The sequence below is a fragment of the Amblyomma mixtum genome, chromosome 2 (genome assembly GCF_055824585.1).
Source record: "Amblyomma mixtum isolate Tamu chromosome 2, ASM5582458v1, whole genome shotgun sequence".
In the NCBI taxonomy this organism is placed as follows: Eukaryota; Metazoa; Arthropoda; class Arachnida; order Ixodida; family Ixodidae; genus Amblyomma; species Amblyomma mixtum.
The window spans coordinates 223,994,291-224,022,141 of record NC_143013.1 but is presented as its reverse complement, the minus strand read 5'-3'; the positions used below and the strand labels follow the sequence as shown (position 1 = coordinate 224,022,141).

Here is a 27,851-nt window from a genome sequence, read left to right as displayed (position 1 = left end):
AGAAATGCGCCGGACGTGGGAGCGGAATCTACACCGCAAGGACAAGCCGCTGCAAGTCACTGACGCCATGTGCGAGCTGCATTTCGACGGAAGATATATACTGGGAGATTACGTGCACGTGATCGATGGCAAGGAGGTACGTACACCACGCGGAAAGCCCCCGCTCACGGCAGACGCAGTTCCCACGATTTTGCCAAATCTCCACATGTAGCTTTCGAAAACTCCATCGTGCGAACAACCCACGAGGAAGAGAGCTGCCTCACATCTACACTACGACCAGACAAAAAGGTGGTGCCTAGAAGAAGATGACCTGCAGAGCAGTGAAACTGGGGACATATATGACGATGCTGAAAATCGTGCATTTGGGCTGAGTGAAGTTCCCAAATTCAATGAGCACTGGGCAGTGCACACGTTTCCTAACTACGACGGCGTTGGGTATGTTTTGGCTTCGTTCGATACTGAGAAGAATACTGTCAGCGTTGAGAAGACAATGCTTATGAACTACAGCGAGAGCCCTAGTGCACTGTTTTGCCGTACGTAGTTACGAAAGACACTCGTATCTGAAAATGTGTCCCGGGCGATGGATGAGGCAAAGCAGGTGCTGGAGAGAGCACATTCTTTGCTAGTTTGCAAGAGAGCAGGCATGTTGGAAGATTTTGCTGCTGTGCCGATCACCGAGAGAATGAAGCAAGAAATGAATATTAGAGATGGACTCGTCCAGAGCTGCAAGTGCAAAGGAATAGTAAATGAAGCAGTTCAGTGCGCGATAATATACGTAGTTGTTGTATGTTAGTCGGTAAAGACCATGGGCAGCTAGATATGTTTTATTCCTAAATTTGTAGTAGCAAACTAGACGATTTCATTATGCTCTAATAAAATTTAAATTTATAATTAGCAATGCCTTGGACATATTTTTGTTTTCATTTGTTTCTTTTCGTTTATTCCGTGCTCTCAGTTGTCAGCACTATGCTTTACAGTTTCTTCTCTTGTGTATTTTAGATTTCTTCGTTGACTGGTTTACTCAACAGTGTTTCGAATAGCAAAAGAGCTTAGTGAATGCCATGTAAACCTGATATGTGCAATGACAGATCATTGTTTATTTTTCAACCCACAGCAGGAGTATCCCGTACTTCATGCAAGTACTTGCGGAAGGCTTTGCTCACTCGAAGACGTGATGGAAATCGAAGGAAGCAGAGGAGGACACCCGCAGCAAGGCTCTGGATTCTCAGGGAGAGAAATCGCCGCATGAAAACAAAGTTACTTGCACTGGCGGAGCAGCTCGAAGAAATAAGAGCAAACAGTGCTAGAATTGAAGACGAGGTGCTGGAAAAAAACAATGCGCCTTCCTCCAAAGCAACTGTCTAGTGTGCGAGAGTGCTTCAAAGCATCGAAGAGAGTGAGCAGGAAGGGTATGAAGTATGCGCAGGACTGGCTTCTGAATGTATTTTAATGAAGCTCAAGAGCCCACGCTTGTGCGACCACATTCACAAACACGAGATCTTGGTCTTGCCAAGCAAGACGACAGTTAAAAAATATAAGAATTCCTTCAGGTCAGCAGTTGGGTTTAAAATCAATCAATAATTTGAGAATGAAGCCGTGATCTATGTCAGATCATTCAGAGACAAGGAGGGTTCCTCGTAGATGAGATCAAACTTTTCGAGCACTTCAGCGTGTCTACGTGCGGTCAGATTCAAGGCATTGTCGACCTTGGTGACTTCACAAGGCCAGAAGAGAGGCATCAACAGTGTGACCATGGAATGATAATTATATTTGTGTCTTTTGTGGGGACGCGGAGCCCGATTGTCGGCGTCTTTGCGACTAAAGGGAATGTCATAGGAGAAATTTTGTTAAAAATAATGATTGAGGCCTTCTTTATTGTTGACAAAGCTGGCCTGTTCGTAGAAAATATCACGTGAGATGGAGCCACGTGGAATAGAAAGATGAGGATGCTGGCTGGGGTGTCTGCATCATCAAAGAATATCCCCTGCAAAATGGACAACCCAGTTGATGCCGAACAAAAGCTTCACTTCGTATCTGATTTTCCTGATCTGTGCCCGAGGAATGTCCTTCTGAAGACAGGATTCATCACTCCGGAAGGAAAGCTGTGTGGATGATACTGTGCTTTAAGAAAAAAAAGCTTATCATAACTTGTATTACCAAAACTGCAGGACAGACAGGACATGCGCACTCTGCCACTGTATTTCCTTTAATGTCATGGACATTTCCTTTATCACTATCCGCAGCCACTTAGGCCAGTTATCAGGTGTTGAATCTTGGGATGGTTACATTCATGCCTATCTGTTGCTCACTCTTAGGTGACGGTGCGGCCTGTTCGAGAAGCATTTCTTCTGAACTCCCCTGACCGCACACTGAAGGTCATGCGAGGGTTTACCGAAGCACACCTGAACCGCAGCTCATTTGAAAAGAGAAGGGTATCATATGCTTTTCAGCTTTCTGGACCGAATGTTCTGAGGGCCATGTCCTTCTACAAGAAAGAAGTTGAAAGAAAATGCGGCAGAATAGTGGCCACGGAAAAGTTCTTCGAGTAAGTGGAATTTATGATGTGACACTACCCCGTCGAACCTACTTCCGCCTACTGCCGCCGCGGTGGCTCAGATAATAAAGAAAAAAAAAAGCCGCGGTGGCTCAGCGGCTATGGTGCTTGGCTGCTGACCCGAAAGACGCGGGTTCGATCCCGGCCGTGGCGGTCGAATTTCTTTGGAGGAGAAATTCTAGAGGCCCGTTTACTGTGCGATGTCAGTGCACGTTAAAGAACCCCAGGTGGTCGAAATTTCCGGAGCCCTTCACTACGGCGTCTCTCATAGCCTCAGTCACTTTGGGACGTTAAACCCCATAAACCATAATTCCGCCTACGTGAAGAGTATTTTTGTTTTTGGTTCTTTCCTTTTTCAGGACGATTAGCAAGTTGATGAAAGCGATGACGTCAAGATTTCCTGCAGAAGCTTTGAGGCCCGCTTCTAATATTTCTGCAGCTTTAGAGGAATTCCTTGTTTATCTTAACAAATGAGAAGTTGGTACTCTGGTAAGGGTCGGTTTCTGAGTTTTTGAAGGAATTGATGAGCGCTATAAAAACACGGAAAAGGGACGAACACACAGGACGAAGCGCTTTCTAACAACTGTTCAATCTCAGAAGAAAACATGACTATATGCACACATTTGACGTCATATCATACACAGAAGAGGGAGGAACGCACGCGCTGACAAGAACGAAGGAAAAACAGGTAAAAACTACGCGCGCTTACAACAGCCGAATATTAGTTAATTCAGTTCCCCCTAACATCACCGAAGGGGAGCTGACGCATTGCTTATCTGGAGCAACGTGCATTGCGAAAGCTTAGATAATTTCTCGTTGCCGCCTATTTCTAGCCCTACCTATTACCTTGGTGTTTTCTAGCAGTGCTGTGCATTTACAGCGTGCGCAATGAGGTGCCAGATTCCCGGATTTTTCAAGTTGTTCACACGATCTTTCGTGTTCCCGGAACCTCTTGTTAAGGCATCTACCCGTTTGCCCTACGTATGTTCGTTGGTAGCTGAGCGCAATGCTGCAAATGACGTTTTCGTCACACTTTACATGGGTGTTTTCGTGTTTGATGTTGCACCCAGGTTTCTTTTTGTGGTCATCAGTCTCGTTGACATTTTTACACATTTCAATGAGCTTATTGGAAGCTCAAAAAACCACCTGGACTACGTACTTGTTAGCTGTCCTCCTTATTCTGTGGGAGATATTGTGAACATACGGCACCACGGCAGGGCGTCCATCGTAGCTCGTTTTCTTAGTTTTGTGGGACCCAGTAACTTGCCTTAGTAAGCTTTCAGCAATGCCGTAATGTAACTGCTCCGGATAACCGCTCTCCTTCAATCGGGAGACCTGTTGGTCTACGCAGTGAGTTATCGAGTTGGGGCAAGATTTTTTTATAGCTAGTTTCAGGCAAGACGTAGCTACAGCTCGCTTTACAATTTTCGAATGACCGAAGTCAAACCGCAACAGCGGTTTTTCTGCTCTAGGCTTGTAAGCCCAGCAAGTGTGGTTGTCGCAGATAGTCACCAGCAGGTCTAGGAATCTAATCTGACCGTCCTTTGGGGTTTCAGAAGTGAACTGAAGGCCAGGAAAAGCTATCTTCCATTCATTAAGAATGCTTTCCACGTTTATAGAATCAGTTGGGCTGTTGGGAAGGCAAAGCAAGTAATCGTCAACGTACCTAAAGCAAGTTAAGGTGTTATGCGCATTTAGGGTGCTCGATATCCTCCGATTACCCTGTGCTAAGAAAATGTTGGACAACACAGGCGCCAAACAAGATTCAATACTTATGCCTCCCTTTTGCAAAAACAATTCACCCTCAAATTCTACGTACAAGGAGCATAGGAAGCATTCAATCAATTCGAGAAAGCACTTAACATTCATCCTACAGTGGTTTTGAAACCTGACAATTGCGAAGTGTTCAATACTTTCTTCCACAGCTTTCAAGGCGGCGCTCCGTGGAATGCTATAGTACATGTCCACCACATCAATTGAAAGGCACACCACCGGGGGGCTTGATTTAAAAAAAATCTATGATTCCTTCAGGTCTTTTAACCGTAAATGGGTCCCGAATCGGGAGGATCGAAATATGGGCTCTTAGGAACTGAGACAAGCAGCGTTGCCATGTTCGTCGGTCTTCAACGATGACCCTGAAAGGCATGCCTTCTTTGTGCGTCTTGGTTGTGAAGAAAGGCTTCAGACATGTCGCCTTGCACTCTGTAATCTGTTTCTTCAGTTTTTCATTGCCAGAGGAGCTGCACTTCAAAGCCACACTGTTGCGAAGTTTGGCAAAATTTGTTTTGCTGATTTTGGCGGGATCAAATTCCTTTGTTAGTCCTTCCAACGCCTTACTGTGATACATGCCTTTGTCAATGACCACGAACCGGCCTGTCTTGTCGGAGGTCATCAGGCAGAGGCTGTTGTTTCTCATATAGGTGATGGTATATTTTGGCTTGTTGTCCCGTGACTTCAGATGGTTAACCTCTTTTGATGCCTCGCACTGCTTCAATAATGCATGCGGCTCTTTCCTTATCTGGTTATCTGTCTGCAATTCCATGAATCCTTGCAAGGTTCTCAGCCGGCCCGAGCTTCGGTTTAAGTGCAAATTTTGGTCCTGGTATGTAAGCACTCGGGAGTCAAGCATGTCCTTCTGACATCGTAATTTTCCGATGACTATGCGGAGAACAGGCGCGCGCTGCCGCGCTGCGCTTCAGATGAAAGGAGCGGCAGCGCCGCCTGCCGGTTTCCGTGCAAACGCGGATCGCTCTCGCCCCACTACCCCTATCTAGCTCACTATAGTTTTAACGAACTGACCTGAGATCATCGAAGTGATTATTGAGGTGAAGCTTCGGATAATCAGCGGGACCAGTCTAGAGTGGAGGAAATAACAGTGTTTAATTTAAAAAAATGTAGTTCTTAATGGACAGAGGCTATAAAACAGTAACGTACCGCCTGCTTTAATTTTTTTTGAAAAGGCAACTTGCTTTAGATTTAATTTAGCCCAGGTGCTTTATTGGGGCTACATAGAATGCCTGATAAGGAACAGAATGCATCGACTAATTCGCTGATTACTCAAATACATTAATTAACTGGTGTTATTTTCATATTAGGGAGTATGTTTCTTACTAGATTGGAGAGAGATCGTCCTCGAAACAGTCCAGCCAAGAAAAAAATTTAGCCACAAATGTTTTGACCGCTTTGCGAGACGAAAAGAAGCAATCCTCGTAGGCGGTGCACACCGTAACTCAGCTGCAATGAGCGCCTCTGACATCGATCGCTCCGCCCTGCTCTTTGCATCACCCTACTAACGTCACATGAGGGCAAGGCAAGCGGGCCGGCGGCTGAGACTTTGAACGAATGCAAGGTTTTCTGTAATTGTTCTCTGATTCAGTGAGAAAGAGATCCTGGCTTTTACAGAAGGTGATCTGGACGGATGAAGCGCAGTTCTGTCGCAATTCGTCTGTGATTTTGCACGGTGTCCTTTACAGGGCTGATACGAATCCTCATCAGCTTCGAGCACACAAACACCAACACAGGCGGGCACTAAACGTTTGCTGCAGCTTTTTCAATGACTGTATTGTACGCCCCTATTTTCATGAGGAGTCACTGACTGGAAGTACGGCGAAGAAATTCCGGATTGGATTCTGGACTCTGGACAGAAACCTTTATACCAAAGTGCTCAGGGAAGCGTGGTAGCAGCACGATCGAGCGCCAAAGCGTTCTTCTGGACGTTCTTTGATGCATCTCCACGGAAGGTTTCCACTGCAATGGATACGATGCAACGGCGCCGTCCCATCACCCACACGGTCTTCAGGCGGGAGAATGGCGTGAAGGCGAGGAAAACGGGAAAACAACCCCCGGGATTCGCTGCGTCAATGCTGGCAATCAAGGCGCTCTGGATAAGCGCAGCGAATGCCGATGCAGCTTTGTTTTCAACCCATTTGTTTTTTAGTTCCACTTTCGGCATTGGCGTGTACCTGGAATTTTTTTTTTCTCTGTGGTGCGTACACGCATCGCTGCAGCTAACAGGATGGGTACCCTTGAGCCGAGTACAGCTGTTTCGCATCCGCTGTTCTACTAAGCAGCGCGTTCTGAGCTCACCGAACTGTTACAGACCACGCACGCGAAAGCAGTCGTGAGCGACAGTCACGCAAAAGGAATTCAGGTGAGTGCAAATGTTTGGCAAAAATGATCCGGGAATTTTGTTTGCTGATTGAAGTAAAACACATCGCGGAAGAACTAGGGCAAGAAGGTATCCACGACAAGACGGGCGCTCTCTTCTGACAACGCTTTTTCACGCTATGTTTTCCTTTCATCAGCAATGCACCAACCAGCCCCAGACAAAAGTCCTGATTCAACAATAATATAACTGCAGCTTCGTCCCTAGACAGCTCTGAAACTCCGTTCAACACTCGTGAGCAAAATAGGTGAGCATGAAAACGACGAGCTTTTAGTTAGAAAAAGGCTATATTTTGTTTTCATTTCTCGCAAGCTTGTGGGCTCGTACCTCATACAGACTAAGTATTTTTGCTTGACTACAAACATTGACATGGGGGAATTGCCAGTCTTTGCCCGAGTGTCAAAAATGTTTGCAACATATTGCTCAGAAGTCTGATATACTGATGTGGTATGAGGCCTGCCTTGCGTATTAGTCCTACACCGTTACGAACCCAGGAAATGTATGAGAATTTCAGGTTATGGGTTCAAGAAGAAAAGAAGAAATAGAAATTGAAATCATTACAAAACGTTTTCCTCTTTCAACCATGTATGCCGTCATTTTACTGCTCACAGAGGTCTGTGCTTCGCGAAACAAATTATATACGATGACCTACATTTCCTTTTTGTAATGTTTTGCAAGATAACAGCGTACAGAAGCAAGTTAATTAGTACAGTAGTCAATTTACAGTATTCTTCTTTTGCAAAAACATATTCCGACTTGACTATATTGCTTTTCTTCAGTGGGCTGACATCATGGAATGGAAGAAGTCAAATATTTCATTTCACATTATGTTTCTTCTCATAGCGGTCTTGCTTTCCTTTCCGTTATTTACACTATGACGAGTACATATTTTATAAAAAAATTTTATGTTGTTAAATTACACGCTCAAATATAAGTTTACTGCGCAACCAAACTTATTTCAGGTTTCCGTATAGAAGAAAAACACATCGACTTGCTGTACTAATTGGACAGCAGCCTTCCTGGAGCCCTTGCTAGTATTGCGCTGACCATCGATTAACCGTTTGTGTGCTCAAACATAAATACGCCTGATAACAACAAAGTTGCCCAGCCTGAAGGTCAATTTTCTCAGAGTTCAGTAAGCGTACGTCAACCGATGGTACTGTCGCTCTGCTCGTTTGTGTCGCTTAGCCCTAAATATTCCCTTCAAACTCATAGTTTCTAAGCTGCCGGAAGAAACAGTGTGGATGGTCATATGCACGCTGTGACACTCCTGAGCGATAGAAACTCTCGTAATATCCGCGTACATGATTCACTGAAGACGACAGCACGGCGGCCTCGTCCGAAACCTATAAGCCTTTGACGGCTGTACTCTTCGGGGCGGCGGCAACAAGCACACGTAATGGGACAAATGCCGAAACACCCACACTGTGGCGAGAAATGCAAGGTTAAATGTATCCCTCTAGCCTAGCTTGCATAGAAGGCCATGCGTTCATAACGTGACGACAAATGTAGAAGATCCACCAGCATCCCAGAGGTGGATGGACACATTCAGGGAAACTAAAAATATGCCGGACGTGAATTTTATTTAATAATCTGACGTTCCCCCCAGGTATTTTGTGGCGCAAAACAACAAAGCATCGAAAACATACGTGGACACAAAATAAGAATAAGAGAACAGTACGACCAGACGAGCTCGAGCGGTTACCTCGAGCTCGCTCTCTTTAATTTAATGTACTAAGCCTGCTCAGCACGCATACGAAGGAATCAACAGTCACCGAAACCAAGGAGAGAATGGAGGAATGTTTCTTTTTTTTAATTCGTGCAAATCAATGGTTAATCAATCATTTCATGCGTCTGGTATCATTGATTCGAAAGTAGAAGAAAAGCAACAAAATACGGCTTATAGGACCCGAAACCACAACCTCCAAATTGCCCGTCCGGTGTTCTACAAAATGAGCTACGGCGGGAGTATTTATGGTAGAATTAACCTAATCTTAAGAATGTTCACCAGCGTCAGCCTCGTCCATAGCGGCGGACACAGTACGTCCAGTATTACAGCAAGTGTCGCCTAGAGAGTGACAAAACGGTGAGTGACGGAGCTGCGTGAGGACTCTCTTAGGCTACTTGTGGCATCAAGTTTGCCAGATCTGAGGCGCTTGTTAAGCTCTTCGCAGCTGGTGCGATCGGATCCAACTGGCGGCATGTGGTTGTTTTTGTTCTACTTTCTAATTCATTATCTTCTAGCCGTGAAATAATACCTCTAATAAGTTCACAATTACTGCCATCTTAAATATAAAATAAAAATTACCCGTGCTCTCCTTTGTTCCAGTTACTGGCGTTATAACGAGACTCTCATTTTTATACTCCAATCGACAAATCGATTTCTTAAATATCATTGTAATGCTTCTGAAAATGTGAGTGGAGGGACAGTCTTGCCGGCTCGAAGCCTGTAGCTTTTTCTTTACTTTTCCGGTTTGACTAAGCAGGAAAGAAACGAATATAGCAACAGAACACGCAACCTAATGTGAGATTGCTCACAGGTGATCTGATTAGCAAGTCATGATGCGTTTTGAAACGCTCTCGATGCGTACCGTTAAAGGTAAGGCACCCGATGCATGCTTGACGTATTCTTTTTAAAACCAAACTGTTCAATGAAGACATGTGGTGTGTGACAAGTACCTGAAACTGATCTTTGAGTATCGAACATCTGACATCAACATAAGCAAAAGAGCACTTTGCTCACATAAAGTACGCATTGCGAACAGGGCAATTGTAAATTGGAAGTCATTGGTAGAACAAAATTCATGCTGAACACGATTCATAGAAACCAGAAAGGAACGAAAGAGTTTTTGGAGGACAGGATGAATTTCTTATATTTTACTGAAGAACCAGTGCCTGCGATTCCTCAATACTCAGAAAAAAAGATCACTCTTTGCATCAATATAAATCAGGCCTGGAGTGCAGCCTGATCTCAGTGACCAGAACAGACAACGCACTTCCTCACCAGAGCACGATTTGACCACCCTGGTGTAGTACTAGACCGCAACCTTCTATGAACAAATCAATTAACCCGCGGCCCTGAGCACCTGCGGAGCAACTGACCAAGGCGGCGGCCAGCCCTGTGACGCAGCTGACGGTGCTAAGAATAACTGGCTCCGGGCAGACCGCCATTGGAAACTGCACCTGGCAACGTTTAACGCTACAACCTTATTCAGTGAGGCTAGCTCAGTATTGCTACTTGAGGAAATAGCCGGTATTGAAATGGAGGCCATAGGGCTTAATGGGGTTAGGAGGGGTGAGGCGCATATAGTACTAAATGGCGGTCACGTGCTGGGGTATTCTGGATTAGCAGGCAGATGAGAACTACGTGCGGGATTCCTCATCAATCAGGATATAGCTAGCAACATAGAGGAGTTTTATAGTATTAACGAGAGGATGGCAGCTGTCGTAATTAGGCTTGACAAGAGGTACGAGCTGAAGGTGGTGCAGGCCTAGGCACCTACATCAAGCCATGATTACCAGTTCGTTGAAAGCTTCTATGAGGATGTGGAATCGGCAATGAGCAAAGCAAAATCTCAGTGCACTTTACTGATGGGCGACTTCAATGCGAAGGTGCAAGAAGCAAGCTGGAGACCAGGCAGTAGGTGACGATGGCATAGGTTCTAGGAATAGCAGATGGGGTTATAAGTAGAGTTCACATGGAGAAATAATTCACAGATCATGAATGCCTTCTACCGCAAACGAGCAAACAGGAAGTGGACGTGGAAGAGCTTCATTGTTGGAACTAAAAATGAGATAGCCTGCATACTGTGCGCTCACCCTGGCATCGTAGAGGATTTGCAGGTCCCCCGAAAGGTCTCCTGTAGCCACTGCAGGATAATAAGGTATTGTATTAGGTTAGATACGAAAAGCTAACGGAGGAAACTAGTGAAGCGGGAGGCTATTAACGAGTTAGCGTTAAGAGAGAAAGTAGAGGAATTCATGATTTCTCTGCAAAACAGATTTTGCGCTTCAACTGAAGAAGGCGACCTTAATGTTGAAACAATGAACGATAATCTCCCATCTATCGTTTCGGAGTGCGCTGCAGAAGTAGGCTGTTGGATGGTTCGAGAGGATACCAGCTAGCTATCTCAGGAGACTACAGATCTGATCAAGAAACGCCGAAGCATGAGGACGTCCAACTCCACAGATCGAACTAGCAGACCTAGTGAAGTTTATAAATAAGCGCAAGGTAGCAGACATAAGGAAGTTCAATTTGGACAAAATCGAGGATGCTCTAAAGAGTGGAGGTAGCCTAAAAGCCATGCAGAGAAAACTAGTCATAGGTAAAAACCAGATGTATGCCCTAAGAGACAAAGAGGGCAAGGTCATTAGCAATATGGATAAGATAGTTAAAGTAGAAGAAGAGTTCTAGATGAATCTACACAGTAGCGAATGTAATAAGAACGTTACTGAGAGAGGCATTAAAGCACAGCAATGAGAGATCCCGCAAGCAATGAAGGAGGAAGTAAAGAAAGCCTCAGGAGCACTGCAAATAGAAAAAGCAGCTGGTGAGGATCAGGTAACAGCAGATTTGTCGAAGGATGGAGGAGAGATTGTGCCGGAAAAACTAGACACCCTGTATACGCAATGCGTTGTGACCTCGAACGTACTAGAAGGTTGGAAGAACGGTAACATTATTTTAATTCATAACAAAAGAGACGTCAAGGACTTGAAGAATTACAGATCGATCAGCTTACTGTCCGTTGCCTATAAGATATTCGCTAACGTAATCGCTAATGGAGTCAGGACAACCTTAGACTTCAATCAACCACATGATCAGGCAGGCTTTCGTAAAGGATACTCGACAATAGACCACATTCACACTATCATTCAGGTGATAGAGAAATGCGCAGAATATAACCAACCCCTATGTATAGCCTCCATTGATTACGAGAAAGCATTTGACCGAGCGGAAGCCTCAGCTGTCATGCAGGCATTGTGGAATCAGGGTGTAGAAGAGTGTAATGTGAAAATACTGGAAGATATTTATAATGACTGTACAGCGACCACAGTCCTCCATAAAGTCAGCAATAAAATTTCAATAAAGAAAGGTGTCAGACAGGGAGACACGATCTCGTTAATGCTATTAACCGCCTGTTTATAGAAGGTGTTCCAGGGCCTGAAACAAGAATAGTTGGGGATAAGAGTTAATGGAGAGTACCTAAGTAGTTTGCAATTCGCTGATTACATTGCCTTGGTAAGTCACTCAGGACATGAACTGCAAAGCATGATCAATGAGTTAGACAGGCAGAGAAGAATGGTGGAGCCAAAAATTAACATGCCGACAACCAAAGTATTGTTCAACAGTCTAGCAAGAAAACAGGAGTTCGCAATTTGTGGCGAGGTGCTGAAAGTAGTAAAAGAATATGTCTATATAAGGCATGTAGTAACAGCTGATCCGGATCATGTGAGGGAAATAACTAGAAGAGTAAGAATGGGGTGGAGCGCGCGTGGCACGTTCTTTCAGATCATGAATGGCAGTTTAACAATGACCCTCAATAGAAAAGTATACAACATCTGTATCTTACCGGTATTACAGCTGTAAAGAGGGCTCAGCTTAAATTAAGGACAACGCAGCGAGCTCTGGAAAGAAAAATGGTAGGTGCAACGTTAAGAGCTCGGAAGCGGGCGGAGCGGATGAGGGAACAAATGGGGGTTAATGACAGCGTAGTCGAAATCAAGAGGAAGAAATGGGCTTGGGCAGGGCATGCAATGCGAAGCCAAGATAGCCGCTGATCCTTGAGGGTAACGGAGTGGATTCCAAGAGAAAGCAACCGTATCAGGAGGCGGCAGAAAGTTAGGTGTGCGGATGAGATTATGTAGCTTGCGGGGATACGGTGGCCGCAACTCGTAAATGACATGGTTAACTGGCTAGACATGAGAGCGGCCTTTTCTCCGCAGTGGGCGTAATCGGGTCGATGATGAGGAAATCCGACAAATTTCACATCGCAAAAACGCTATGCCACCAGGCACAGTGAGGTCACTGAATAACGGCTAAGTCTGACGAGGTAATCGCAAGTTCTTCATGCTGGGAAGAAAGCAGCTGGCTGTATATCACCTTTCATTGTGCTATTCACCCAGGCAGCAGGTTGTGCGAAACTCCGGGAGAAATATATGTCGCTTAAAGTCTCGAAGCTGCACTGCTGCCTTAAGAGCGATCATAGTGGATGTGTCCAGAGTTTTGTGACCTGGAGGCAATAACATGCACTCAAAATGAGTGACGCATGGACCCCAAAATCGCCATCATCCACTGGAATGAGCTATTCCCGTCATTTTGCCTGGGAATCGCCTCGGATATACGGCTGCAGACATTTGTAATTGAAGCACGCATTCTGCTAGAAGTGACATATAGCCTTACGTAGAACAAATTCGGAACCTTTGTCTGTCCAAGAGAAACCGTACCAATGATCACTGGCATCATTTCACATGCTGTAGCTGCCACTGAGACTTTGAAGGTCATAGCAGCGCCCTTTACTTGTGTTTGCGCCTGAAAAAGTGTGCATTATCTCTCATATAGGCGTTTTTCCCACATTGAATTTGAGTTTCAGGCAAGCATTGTCAAATAATGCGCTGCGTTTTCTTTCGTGCAGCTGCGTCCAAATGAGCGATAAAAAGCACGGTTAATATGGCGCTACATTCGTACATACAGAAACCCTCAAATCCTAATATGACATGAATAAGTCGGCAAACCTTGCCATTAATGCCACTAGATGGGAAACAGAAACATGCTTCTGAAGGTATTAGAAAAGCAAGTGCACGCAGCCCAACAACAGGAGGTCCGCGACACAGAGTTTCTGATCCAGGATTCTTTTTGTTCGACAGTATGAAAGAATAAAAGATCAGAAGCAATTGTAACGAGCCCAAAAAATTGGGACGATCGGGAACAACAGCCAGAAGACGATGACAAGGGAGTAAAAGAAAGGTGTGGTACGTTACATGATACGTGGGGTCAAGGTCCCAAAGAGACATGCGCTATGGCGGACATCGCAATGGAAGGTTCCGGATTAATTTCTATCAACTGTGGTTCTTTATGTGCATTGACGTCGCACTGTACCAGGGAGCCTTTTGCGTTTGGCCTCCATCGAAAAGCGGCCGCTTCAGCCGGGATCAAACCGGAGTCCTAGATCTCAGCAGTCAAGCGCCCTGACCACTGAGCCACTGCGGCAGGCAGTAGAGCAAAAGAAAACTGTTCCAGGTATGATGACGAATGCCGCTCCAGCAAATAACTTTTTTTCATGCAATTTTTGACGTACGGCAGTCAACGCGACTCATAAACAATGAGTTCGATTACAGGCACTAGCCTGCATGAATGTCATTCGTTACAGATTACACTTTTTCGTGGTAACTACCAAGGGACCATGCGGAGCTCACATCGGGCAGCAAATGTGAGCGTCGGATGACCAATGTCGAAGACTCTTGATCCGCTGTGCAACACCAAGTATCTTTTTTCGATTGACATAAAGAGCGCCTGCTGGCAGAGTGTTGTTCTAAATGCACAGCGGCTAGCCGCTATTCTAGCCCCGAATTATCCCTAGGGCTAAACTGTTCCTCTGGAGGGAGCAACGAAAATGTGCATCCGTTCATCCTAACTGAGCAAGATGAAGAAACTGCTAGCCGGTGGTGGGCATCGAACCACAGTCTCGTAGAATGGGATCCGCGCACACTATTGACTAGACCACCGCACCATTTTGGCTTGTTTTTAAACATGCTATTTATTAGACTGAAATTCTATTGTATTTACGTGAACTATTTAAAATCTTTTAGGAAACTCTTATAAAGACGTCACAAAAAGAGGAACAGAACACTAGCCGGCAGGTAGGGCTGAGCACATGACCAAGAGGGGTTGCCACTCCGGTTTAAAGTCAGTCTGTTCATACACTTCCCTCAAATGAACAATCATTTGGGAGAAAGAAGATTTTGTCGAAACAACTGATTCACAGTGTCGGTCCATCATTCTATGTTTCCATAAGCTGTTTCGTCCAATCAGGAAAAGAACATGTCAATAGGTTCAGAAACATATTCCAGTCTTTTAAGCTATCGTATCGCATGCGAATTCAAATGCACTCAGTTTTTCAAGGTCCGTGCGTGACATCCCAGAACAGTATAGCGCCCTTACAATTCATGAAGCGATGCTAAATTATTTTTAGAACATCACAGAGGCGGCGGTTCACAGAGGACATAAAAATGCTCTTTTTCTGAACCTGAGACTTTACGGGCAATGCTTCCGTATGTATCTTGTAGAAGATGGTTTTAGTGCACGGTGAATGTAGCATTTTACGCACCCGCGTAAGTACATCATCTACTGGCAATCCAAAGTTTACCTTCTTCTGTTTAAAGCTCCAAGAATACATTGAGCGGTGAATAGCAGGTTGGAAAAGCATCGAAGTAATCTCTTTGTACACGCGTTTGTGCGAAACAGAAAATAAGAATTTGATTAAAAAATGATATTACCAAAAACCATGCAGCGAAATATACCACGTTAATAAACTCTTATAAAGAAGGACAGTCAGAGAAGTTAGAGGATAAGTTCAGTGCTGGCAAAGCAGTAAAAAATTTTCTTCGAAAGTGCTTGAAGTATCCGGTTGGAAGTGTCGCAAAAAAAAACATTTAGCCCACCCGCGCTGACAAGTCGCAAAAGATAATCACGTCCTGTGGGTTCCACTGAAGAACCCCGAACAAAAGTTGAAAAAACTCTATGGAAGCGATCGATATAAATCCTGGCGCAGAGCATAATCTGCAAAACGGTGCGTGTGGGAAAAATGTGTGAGCGTAGTGCCGTACAGCCTATACGCAGTCTTTTAAATAGTTTCCATTGTGCGTGTAGCTGCTTAATGGTAGACCAAGGTAATATGGCGGTGCACATAACCATGACACGCCATCATATTCAGCTGGTGTAGATTCCCACTATCCAATGCACAGGCCGCACCTCTTGGAACGCTTTATCTAGGCAGCCAAGACTGTGCCAAACTGCTCAGTTAAGCGAAGAACTTCATCCACACTAGGTTTCTCTGGGCAGAAAAACATCAGACCATCTGCATAAGCTAATATTTTGGCTCACTATCTAGGATACAGAAACTCCGAATAGAACTACTCTGTAGCTCTAAAGAGTGCAAACAGATAATGGACATTCCTGTTTGTCAGACTAAAAAAAAGATAGACACTGGTTGTTAAAATGGCGTAGACATATCCCGTATTGCCGGACGCCGGCTACGAACGAGCATCGACCCCACTTGGTTCCGCCTGGTATATATCAACATTAATACACCTCTGCTTTGATAAATCTGTATTTTAATGCAAATGCATTATTTAGCTCATACGTGGCGTCCACAAAATGTGAGGACAGGAAGTGGTAAGAAAACGCACGCGACCTCATGACGTCATCACCACTAAGGTTGGTTGGTTGGTTGGTTGGTTGGTTGGTTTATGGGTTTAACGTCCCAAAGCGACTTAGGCTATGAGGGACGCCGTAGTGAAGGGCTCCGGAAATTTCGACCACCTGCGGTTCTTTAGCGTGCACTGACATCGCATAGTACATGGGCCTCTAGAATATCACCTCCATCGAAGTTCGACTGCCGCGGCCGGGATCGAACCCATGTCTTTCGTGTCAGCAGCCGAGCACCATAACCGCTGCCGCCTACAACAGCCGAAATGAAACCTACTGCCGGCCTGACGTTGAAGGCCTCTATCAGCCGTCGTCGCTTCGTTTACGTTGCACCAACGTTACGATGGTTCCAGCTCCCGATTCCGACAACGAAGTTTTCGCTGCAGCGTGTACTTCAGCGACCTCCACCCCACACAGTCTGCGATGTTTTTGAGGGCTGAGGCGGAGGGTGTGGCAAGAAATTTCGTCCGAGCGCCGAGGAGTCGGCAGCGTCGCTGTCGCCGCCGAGCGACCGTCACAACTAGCGTGTAGAGACTGGTACTTGCGGGCATATTTAAGTTCTGCAATAATTGTCCTCCTAGGGCTGGTTATGCTGTCCAACTTCTCGGTACGTTCGCGACGCAAACACACCGAGCGATCCGTTTGTTAACGTGGAGGCGCGCGGAGCCTTTGCTATCCCCAGCTCTGTTTCCTCTTCTCAGGTGTGTGCCTTGCTCGAACTTCGTCTGAGCAGCACTTAGAAAGGTACTTGGAGGTCCTTTGTAGCTCCGCCCTTGTAAATCTAGGCGCGTAACGAAACCATGCGGGCACGCAAAACGCATGGCCGCGAGACACCTCGAAACATACCGAAACTCAGCTGGCCGCTTGTTGCGCCGCCAATTAAAGGTTTTCTTTGACTTCCACCGCCCAGGTTTTCTTTTTTTCGTCTTGCTCGTGTGATAAAAGTGCACTTTCGGCATGTGCATGGTGCCTTCGCTGACATCTTTCGACTTTCACGTTCTCGCAGCCGTCTAAAAGTTGTATGAACGCATGCGCAGTGGTGTCACGCCATCAGATGTTGCGCGAGAGTGGTCGAAGATATTTACCAATCTATTGCGACGGGTACAAAATTTTAGAGGTGGTTATAAATTGACTATGATAGGCGTGACTCTGCGCCACTCAAGTTTCGAAGGTGAATTGTATGAAAATGAAGAGTATTGCTTTGTAAAGAAAATAGTGTATTGTTCTTTTGATGAGTTTTCTAGTATCTTCCTCAAGACATAATTTATTGCTATTGTTCTGTATTTTTTACAGCAACTTTCTTGGCAAAATAATAAATAATTACCCGCTTCGTAATTGCTTTCAACAGAAAATTCCTATTTATCCTTGCCTTGAATTTTTTAAGAAACAATGTCTCATCAGAAGAAGTAACGTGTTCCTTATGGCTACACCGGAGAACATTGCAGCTTAGAGTTAATGCTTTCTTTCCAATATGCTTCGTGATTAGTGTGTATTGTTTACTGAAATGAAACAATTTATATTCAAATGCTGCTTTCATGTTTTTTTCTTTTGCTGACAGATGAGCTTCATCGCCTTCAGGAATTTCATGACACGAAGTGTCGTATATCTCATTTTTGCAGTAGGATTCTTGGTACTCTTCTATATCACTTGCACACAGAGGTCAGAAAGAATGCCAGAAGAATGTCTTTGCTTAAAGCCTAATCACTCGACTCAAGCACTGCAAGGTAACTAATCTTTAAATCACACCTCATAATTAGGCCCCAGACTTTATACCTTTAACCGAGAACACTGGGAAACATTAGCCGCTTAATAAGAAGAAAACGTGATTGGACAAGACTTAAAGGTGCAGTGAAGAAGAATCTGAACTTGTCTTTTTGCCGCGGGAACTCAATCTACACGTTCCGAGCATTCTTAGAAACTTCGATTCATTGCCCTGTGTGGCCGATTTACCTAATTAAATCGAATTAACGTCCGGCTCCCGCCTTTGTTATTTGAACTCTCCCCGTACGGTGGGCGGAGTCGACCAACGCGTGGAGTGCCTTTCAACCAGCCCCGTGGCGGCTTGCCACGCTGCAATCGGCGGAGTAATACGTAGTAATCCGTAGTAGCAAATAGTCCGCGCGTATTTTTATTTCTGCGGGCTTATTTTGCGGCTGTATTATTTGCGAATGAAACTATTTATTCACGGAAGCCTAAAGAACAAAATAAAGCGAAAGCAAAGCCTCCACGGAGCTGGCTGAAAGGCACTCAACGCGTTGGTGGAGTCCGCCCACCCTACGGGGAGAATTCAAAAAGGAAAGGCGGGAGCCGGACGTCAATTCGATTTGATTAAGGAAATCGGCCACACAGGGCAATAAGTCGAAGGTTCTAAGAATGCTCGCAACGTGTCGATCGAGTTCCCGCGGCAAAAAGGCGAGTTCAGATTCCTCTTCACTGCACCTTTAAAAATGCTGACAATAATATATGTTCATGCTAGCCATGGACCCGCCTTCGCCAAAAACCTCCCCCTCTCCTTTCCTTTAACGGCACTGACATGCAGCAGCATGCACTCAGAAAATACCTGCTCTGAATGCGATTGGGATATAGCATGGTGTTCCAGGGATCCGGAGCAGTTTTTAATTCACGTTCATGTAAACAGAACAGCCCTTCGGAAAATGATTTAAAAGAAAGATCAACTGAAGTCTTTTTTTTTTACTTCGTCAAAAGGCACGTTTAAAATGTTCGGAGGGGCATGCGACCTAACCAAGAGAGAAAAGACACAGATAAAAATCGAAAAAAGAAAAGTTATCACTTTTCCAGTCGTTGCAGTCTGCTCCTCAAAAGATAAAGTTTTTTTGTGATAAAAAGCCTCCACTGGTCATCAGACAAGCGCTCCAGGCAAACTTAAGTTGGCCTGTATTGATGGATTCCCGCGATATAGCGACGAAGACGCCACTTTTCATTGAAAACAGAGCTTTTATAAGCTGTTAAAGGTCAACAAATAGAATACAAGTGTCGCCATCATCGGTCGTATTAGGAAGTAAACTGCGGTGCGTCTACAGAGTCTTTTGGGCGCGGACTCCGGAGCTTTAGTTACACCGCCACTGACCCCAGTGCGCTGTTCACGGAGTCGTTTTCGGTGTAGACCTCACATTTTGAGCCAGGTGGCGGGAAAACATTATATTAAATTAAATTAATTAATATTAAATTTTCTCAGCCATAAATGAGTCTTTTGCTTTGGGACAAACAATAACAATCCTATAGAGGGCCACAGAATCTGCTTTTCCAGAGAATGATAAATTGAAGTACCTTTTTCACTTTAAGTACATGTTGCATATATTCTGGTACTAATAAATAATGATTCCGTGCGTTCCTTGTCAACCTTGTTCCCTCAGTTTCTAGAACACTAGCAACTGCATGATTAGGGAGTGAAAACCGCAAAGACAAGTAAACTGTATGCGATAAAATACGATTATTTCAGGATACCACCTGCATGAAAAGTCGGAATGGTGCGAACAAGAAATAGCTCAAGAAGAAATGAATAAGAGTTTTATATTTTTTTAAGGCACATTACAGGCCACCACGGGTGTAGTTCAGTTTCTCCTTACATGTTTCGGATCTCCCTGCCTTAGTTGCAACGAATATATATTTATATATGTAATGAACGGATCAAAACCATTTAAGAATACGGCGAACCTGGAAACCGAAGCCGAAATTAGTAATCAACCACAGTAGCACGTCTCTGACATTGTCCAAAAACCTTTCGTCTTCGCAGCAGCTGGCATAACTGACAAATGTAAGTTACAGCTACGATTATTATTAGTCTGAAGTGACCATAAACAAGCCCGAAACTTTTCCTTCAGCAAACGCAGAGCGAATACCGACAGACGCGATCCTCGTGAAGTCAGACAAGTAAGGCTACTCGTAGGAATCTTTACGATCGAGGCCACGAAACAAGAAAATTAAAATTCGCTTGGCATTTCCCAAAGCACTGCCTGGCTGCGAAATTAGGCACTAAGCGTAAAAAATTTTGGGGTATCTGCCGTGAAGATTTCAGCACAACGCATTCAGGCAAGCACATACGTAGAGGTGACCTTTAAGTGAGCATTGGTAACGACAGCAGCGTAATTAATATCGAATGCATAAAAATTATGCGTGTACGACCATTGGGAAATTTGAAATATGAATCAAATTTCACGCATTTAGCTTTTGTATTCGATTCGTAAGCTATGCCTTCAATTGAATTTTCAGTAACCAAATTCTATATTCGGGAGTGCAGTTACGATCATTGCTTATTATTCTTCTTGTCAAGGAATACTTGCCAAAGTTGCGACTATGGGAATCGCGAACTCCGTTTACCGTTCTGTCCGCCATACGGCAAATATTTATCCCTTTTTTCTCATGTATCCCTTTTTCTCATCTGCCTGCAAGGAAAATAAAAATGAAGTTGTCTAACTGCGTCAAAGCACATTGTACGAGAAGAACCAGACATACGCAGGGACACTCACTAGCACCAATTTTCGCCCGCGCAAACCATTTAAACATGCTTACTTCCCTAGAACTGTATACAAATGGAATGCATTACCTTCTCATATTTTTCTGTCCAGCAGTTTTGTAGCGGAGTTGGAACGCTATCTGTTTACTTCATGAGTTTGGTTTGTTTTGTGTTGCGATGCCTGTCTATATCTTCAATTCTGATTGATTGTCTGACTTATTATTTTTTTTCTCTCTATGCATATGCTTGTCACTTCTTGTATTGCAAAATGTATGAATGCCCCCTCCTGCTATGACCATGCATGGTCCGCAGTACTTCGAATAAATAAATAAATAAAAATGTAGTGGCCATGCATTGAACTTTCGACTACATCACATACCAAAGTCAGTGTGAATAGGGACGAATGTGGAGTTCTTAGTGAAGAGGAGCTATATGGTTCCAAAAAGAAAAGAAAATATTGCAAATAACTTTCCAGTCCGCGAGAAACTAAGGAGCATGCCACAGGTACATTGATGTTTTACGGAGCTCTTGCGCGAAAAGTTGAGACGGAAGCTCAGTGATAAAATGGCGTCTTAATGGCATTTGATGTGCTATGCGTTTTGTCCAATTTCTTCGAGATGAGTGATTTTTGCCTTCAAACAAATAGAATCTCTCTCTCATATCTAGCATTATGAACCGTGTCTTAGATCGTCCTGCAGATCTCCCGTGTTATCCAGCACATGATATAACGTTACTTTTATTCTGCGCAGTTTCTACGTACACACAGCGAGCAAGGTTCCTGGTTCAAAGAACGAAAAAAACAAGCGGCTCATGGCTCTTAACCAACGAAACTTCTGAACCACCGGAAGACGCCATTTCAGACTCATCGCTAGACGGTCCGTTGCCAATCGCTTTTCAAAGGATCCTGGAAACGTATCCTGTAGTCCCGACTACCAAAGTTAAAATAGTGCTGATCGTCACCTACTTCAGAGCAGGATCATCATTCCTCGGCGAGCTCCTTTCTTCGGGCCCGAAGACCTACTTTCACTTCGAACCCCTGCAGCTATTTACCCGAACGAGTCGTATTCGACCGGGCAGACAACAGCTCGCCTTCGGACTTCTTGACGAGCTCGTTCGGTGCCGGATGTATAATGCGCCTTTGTTCACGCTCTGGCAAGAAAACCGTGTGGAATACAAGATCAACCGGTTTCTTGCGGACGCTTGTGGAGGGGGACCATCGTGCTCATCCCCAGGCCACATCAGCGCTCTGTGCTCAAGGGCTGAAATTCAAGTTTTCAAGTTCGGACGACTCTCCATCGCACAGGTATTTGCGGCATGGTTTTGTGCATATACGAAGTGCCACGACAGGAAGCTTTTGACGATCCATAAAAGGAAACTGTGTAGCAATTACATTCTTTCAGTATTCACCCCACCTGCCCAATATCAGTTGTGAGCTTAGGATAGAAAACAGATTAATGGGGCGACTGTTGGTAAGAGAACGGATAAATAGATTGTGACTGAATAATAAACTCGAGCTAATGATATCGTGACAAAAAAAAATTCACGGTCGATCGTTCAGTGTGATGCCCCAAATCTGCACCAGCACTGGGTAAACCGCCACGCCTCCGTTTGTGTTTCGGCTTTTTTTATACGTAATTTCCAATTTGGCTACTAGCACCGCAGGATCTTTGAATCTTTTTCCGCTTCGCTCACGCATCGCCCGCTCGCACCGCTGAGCCCTGCGCCGCCTATTCCCTCTTCTGTTGCCGCTGTTGCCTTAAGCACCATACTTCGGCGCGTGCCTAGCTTTCACAGTGTCTTCCCTAGCCGAGAGACCGGGCGCATCCATCGCAAGCTAAAGCTCGAACCAGTCTAAAGGCAGTGCGGTTCACGCGGAGCTGCTGGTGCGCGACGTCTGCAGTGTGATCCAAAGAACAAATCTGGTTCGCTCTCCTTTCCGTGTCTCCTCCTCGCACTCATTCGCTGCGAGCGCTAGTTTTGTGGCGCTTCACTATAGGGCCGCTGAGGTGGTGGCCATACATGAACGCCTCACCACCGTGTCTTTAGCGTAGCGGGCGCATAATGCTTTTGAATGGAAGGAAGTGGGCGTGAACCTGGAGCTGGTCCCCGGCTATTTTTGCACTCACTGAATTTGGCAAAAGTGTAAATGATATTTTCGGCCGTTTTTCTCGTTTCATGTGCGTCTGCTAGATAAACAGTACATACTGCCTAATATCCGATGTTCTCATTAAAAAAGCCTGGAAATTTTTGTTACAATTTCAAACGATTTTAGGTCTTTACAAAAAATTTCTTACATTCCAGTCAAGCACTGTCATTCCTCTTTGTCGTTGCGCATCTCGCTATTTATCTCTTTCAAGATATCTCTAAGAAGTTTAAACTTAAAAAAAAATACCTGTACTGCAACGACGAGTGGAAATTGGAACGGCCAGTGTTCATGGATGACCTGCATTTTGTCCGGCATTCAGCCCATTCACCCCGTTCGAAGTTGTCGGCATCGACCTTTACGAACCTCTGCCGTTGGCACCAGCGGACAGTCGCTGGATGACAGCAGTGGAACATCTAGCCAGATACGCAAGAACTGCTGCTCTTCCTAGCGGCTCCGCTGCAGAGATTGCCTATTTTTTTCTGCACGGCATTGTTTTGCGCCACCGAGTCCCTCGTGTTCTTCTCAGCGACCATGTGAATGCTTTCCTCTCCGCTGTCTTGGAGCAAGTGCTTCATGTCTCGAAAACCATGCGCAAAAACACATCCGCTTACCACCTTCAAACCAATAGCTTCACAGAAAGTTTCCATCCTACCTTTTAGACATGCTTTCCACCTGCATTCAACCTGAGCATACCAAATGAGACTCCGTGCTCCCATTTGTAACATTTGCCTACAATACTGCCCTGCAATGAACGAGCCGCTACTCACCGTTATTGCTTGTCTACGGCCGAACCCCTACCTTTGTCATGGAGCCATCGTTCTTTTCTCTGCCCGTCCCTTCATTCGCACCCTTCTACGAACAATTTACATCCCGTATCACCCTCTGCTGTGAACTTGCGCAATTCCACACAGAAGCTTGCCAGGACCCCGGAAAACGACGTAGTGACCTTACCCTCCATGCCGTTTCTTTTTGCACTGGTGATGAAGTTTTGCACTGGACACCCGTGCGTACACCTAGCTACGTGAAAAAATTGATGAACCGCTGTATTGTTCCTTATACAGTGCTTGAACAAGCGTCCACCCTTAGGTATCGTGTAGCAACCGCTTAACCTGCTGCTGACTGTCGCTGTAGTGGCATCCAGATCGTCCACGTATCCTGGCTCAGGCCCTTTGCTCGTCATCAATCTAGTCGAAAGGAGGATTGTTGCTTTCGTCCGGAGGGGGGAGGGGGTAATTAGTGTAAGCATTGTGCGTCAACCTTATCTTCCTTTGTCTATATTCACCATCACCTCCCATCTTCGTCTTCGTCTCATAGCAAACGCCATTCGTGCAGATGGCAAAAAAACATGCTCCGGGATTTCTCAATCTCACAACACTAAAGCTGCAGGTGCATCAATATCTTTCTTTTATTGCGCTAAGACAAGTATAGATATGTTGCGTCGATTTTTTCAATATTACGCCTTACACAAGTTTCCAGTTACCTTCAATCAGCGGTCACTTTTGATTTGGATTGTTTTTCATTCGTACCCTGCTTTTTGTTCTTAAATGCATCATTCGCTCATAGGTTAAGACAATACAAGAAAATGTTTGCCTCTCCAGGCGTTCTTTTCAGCGATGTTAGCTTAGCTTGACGACACCTTTCGAACGAAACAGACTGCATCGGGGAAACACAGTGCAAAGTGACGTCAGAATGCCCCTTTAACCCCCCAAACACTCTGTAAACTTGCATTAAGGATAGTTGCCGGGCCAGTTGGTACATGATCACACCGTAAAACAGCGCGCTTACACGGGACGAAGAAAGAAGACACGCACACACACAGCGCTGAACATACAACTGCATGGTTTATTGCATTGCTCGCAATAAATACCGGAAAGGAAAACAAAAAACAACCAAAGGAAGGCGAGGAGATATCCTCCTGTCGCATCATGTCGTCAAAGGTTATTCAAGATATTTAATCTCTTTTCTTGTCAGTGCCATCGATGGAGTGCTAACGCATGACGCGCCTTTCCTGTCTATGACGAATGCTTCATATAGTTCACGTTTGTGCTGATGATTGTACCGCCTCAAAATCTGGCTTCGTCCAAGGTTAGGTGTGCAATGACAGGCAGATACGTGTTTTGCCAGCGTGCTGCCGTATCCCGTGCGGATGTTAATGGCGTGTCTCGTAGACGGTCGTTTATGCAGCGTCCACTTTGACCCACATAAGATGCGCCGCATGACAGCGGTATCTCGTAGATTATCTCCGTGTCACAGGTGGTGAACATTTTTTCATGTTTCTTACTGCACCGCGCTGGTTTTGGGGCATCTTCATTCACCATTCTGCAAAGCATATTGAGCTTTCTGGGTGCGGTTAGGACCAAGTTCACTCCAGCACGCCCTACTATCTTCTTCAACGAGTGGCTGATCCCGTGCAGATACGGCATAACAGCCATCTTCTCTCTTTCTTTGCGTGGCCTCATCGGGAGGCTAGATAGGCGGAGATCCTTCAGGAGCTTGAAGCCGATCCCTGAAATGAGGCCATCCGGGAAACCCGCTTCGCGTAGACGTTTCAGCTGAGATTCCATGCTAGCTTGCTGTCGGTGATGGCACGATCTTTTGAGGGCATTGTTCAAGGCGCCCAAAGCTATTGCTCGTTTGACAAGCTTCGTATGCGCGGACGAGTAAGGCAGAAGGCATTTCTTAGACCTCGGAGCATAGCACCAACACAGAAGGTCCTCACTCGAGAACAACTCGAGGGCAAGTTTCTACAAGACTCACTTTCTTTGTTAGCCATAGAAGATCCGTTCGAGGTCAAGAAGCCTGAAGAAGTCTCCGCTTTCCTTCATGGCTCATGCCCGAAAGGAGTGGGTGTATTTTCCATCGATGTAAAGGATCTATACTACTCACTACCGCACCCCTCTCTGTTTGCTGTGGTAAGAGAAGGCATTTAAGCACTGGGGAGTGTCCGGTTTCAAAACGCTTGCGGAATCAGCACAGAGAAGTTCCTCGAGGCGATGGCTTTCTACCTAATGTCAACGTTCATCAGTTTCAATGAAGAACTGTTTGTACAGAACAAGGGCGCGTGCATAGGATCCTGTGTCGCACCTCTACTCAGCGATCTTCTGCTTGCGAAGGCTGATCGTCGGCTAAAAGAAGCGTTGCTGAACACCAGCGTGATAAGGGTTTTCCGTTTTGTCGACGACTTCCTCGTTGTCTACAAAAAGTCGGATCAGGACCCAGGCAAGGACGTGGAGGCCCTTTTCAAGGTCTTCTCTGAAAATTTGGGTGAGTTTTAACTCACGAAAGAACTGCCTGACGAAGGCCAACTTCAGTACCTTGTACCTACGGTTGTTCTCGAGTGAGCACCATCTGTGTTGGTGCTATGCTCCGAGGTCTAAGAAATGCCTTCTGCCTTACTCGTCCGCGCATACAAAGCTTGTCAAACGAGCAATAGCTTTGGGCGCCTTGAACAATGCCCTCAAAAGATCGAGCCATCACCGACAGCAAGCTAGCATGGAATCTCAGCTGAAACGTCTACGCGAAGCGGGTTTCCCGGATGCCCTCATTTCAGGGATCGGCTTCAAGCTCCTGAAGGATCTCCGCCTACCTAGCCTCCCGATGAGGCCACGCAAAGAAAGAGAGAAGATGGCTGTTATGCCGTATCTGCACGGGCGGGTTCGATCCCGGCAGCGGCGGTTGAATTTCTTTGGAGGAGAAATTCGAGGCCCGTGTACTGTGCGATGTCAGTGCACGTTAAGAACCCCAGGTGGTCGAAATTTCCGGAGCCCTCCACTACGGCGTCTCTCATAGCCTTAGTCGCTTTGGGACGTTAAACCCCATAAACCAACCAACCAACCGTATCTGCACGGGATCAGCCACTCGTTGAAGAAGATATTAGGGCGTGCTGGAGTGAACTTGGTCCTAACCGCACCCAGAAAGCTCAATATGCTTTGCAGAATGGTGAATGAAGATGCCCCAAAACCAGCGCGGTGCAGTAAGAAACATGAGAAAATGTTCACCACCTGTGACACGGAGATAATCTACGAGATACCGCTGTCATGCGGCGCATCTTATGTGGGCCAAAGTGGACGCTGCATAAACGACCGTCTACGAGAGCACGCCATTAACATCCGCACGGGATACGGCAGCACGCTGGCAAAACACGTATCTGCCTGTCATTGCTCACCTAACCTTGGACGAAGCCAGATTTTGAGGCGGTACAATCATCAGCACAAACGTGAACTATATGAAGCATTCATCATAGACAGGAAAAGCGCGTCATGCGTTAGCACTCCATCGATGGCACTGACAAGAAAAGAGATTAAATATCTTGAATAACCTTTGACGACATGATGCGACAGGAGGATATCTCCTCGCCTTCCTTTGGTTGTTTTTTGTTTTCCTTTCCGGTATTTATTGCGAACAATGCAATAAACCATGCAGTTGTAAGTTCAGCGCTGTGTGTGTGCGTGTCTTCTTTCTTCGTCCCGTGTAAGCGCGCTGTTTTACGGTGTGATCTGTAAACTTGAATCATTTGATGACGCAGGTGATGGCCTGGATAAACAGGAACTCTGAAATCGCGCAGCAAGTGCAAGTGGTACACCTCGTGCGGGACCCGCGGGCGATCTACGCTTCTCGTCGGAACTTTAGTTGGTGCATGAGAGCCGAGGAATGTGCAAGCGCAAAGGCTCTGTGTAAACAAATGCGTCAGGACCTCGACGCGTTTGAACATCTTTCAGGTGAAAGGTGGCTGAACCGGAAGCACAGGGTTCGATTCGAAGATATGGCTGGTGATCCTCTTAATGAAACAAAGACACTCTTTTCCCGTCTCGGTTTAGATTATGGTCTATACGCGACATCGTTTCTGGAGACCCACACTGTGGCTAACGCGAAGGACTTGAAGGATCTGTACTCTACGAAGAGGAACACAAGCGAGACCATACGGAGCTGGACAAAGAAGTTGTCGAAGGAGGCCATTGTCTCAGTCGAGAGTGTGTGCGGTGATATACAACAAAGGCTAGGTTACACCGACATTGCCGGTGAAGTGCGGAGCACATTAAAACAATGACCACCTAAGTATTGTAATTGGTCCAAGAGTCCAGGCTTTTA

At 45.5% G+C, this 27,851-nt stretch overlaps 1 protein-coding gene across 1 annotated transcript; it reads left to right on the top strand.

Annotated features, from left to right (window-relative positions):
- Positions 1-4: 4 nt before the first annotated feature.
- On the top strand, positions 5-27,851 carry LOC149362748 (carbohydrate sulfotransferase 6-like). The gene is made up of 5 exons (XM_089568372.1): positions 5-136; positions 2,316-2,545; positions 6,673-6,704; positions 21,367-21,920; positions 27,289-27,851. The coding sequence occupies exons 1-5, from the start codon at positions 5-7 to the stop codon at positions 27,808-27,810; spliced, it is 1,470 nt and encodes a 489-aa protein (XP_089424498.1). The 3' UTR covers positions 27,811-27,851.

Bases quoted from the DNA above. Each gene is read 5' to 3' on its own strand.
- LOC149362748 (XM_089568372.1), top strand. From the start codon at position 5: ATGCGCCGGACGTGGGAGCGGAATCTACACCGCAAGGACAAGCCGCTG. The intron at 6,705-21,366 runs GTGAGTGCAAAT...TATTCTGCGCAG, and splicing joins GTCACGCAAAAGGAATTCAG to TTTCTACGTACACACAGCGA. The intron at 21,921-27,288 runs GTATTTGCGGCA...TTGATGACGCAG, and splicing joins GACGACTCTCCATCGCACAG to GTGATGGCCTGGATAAACAG.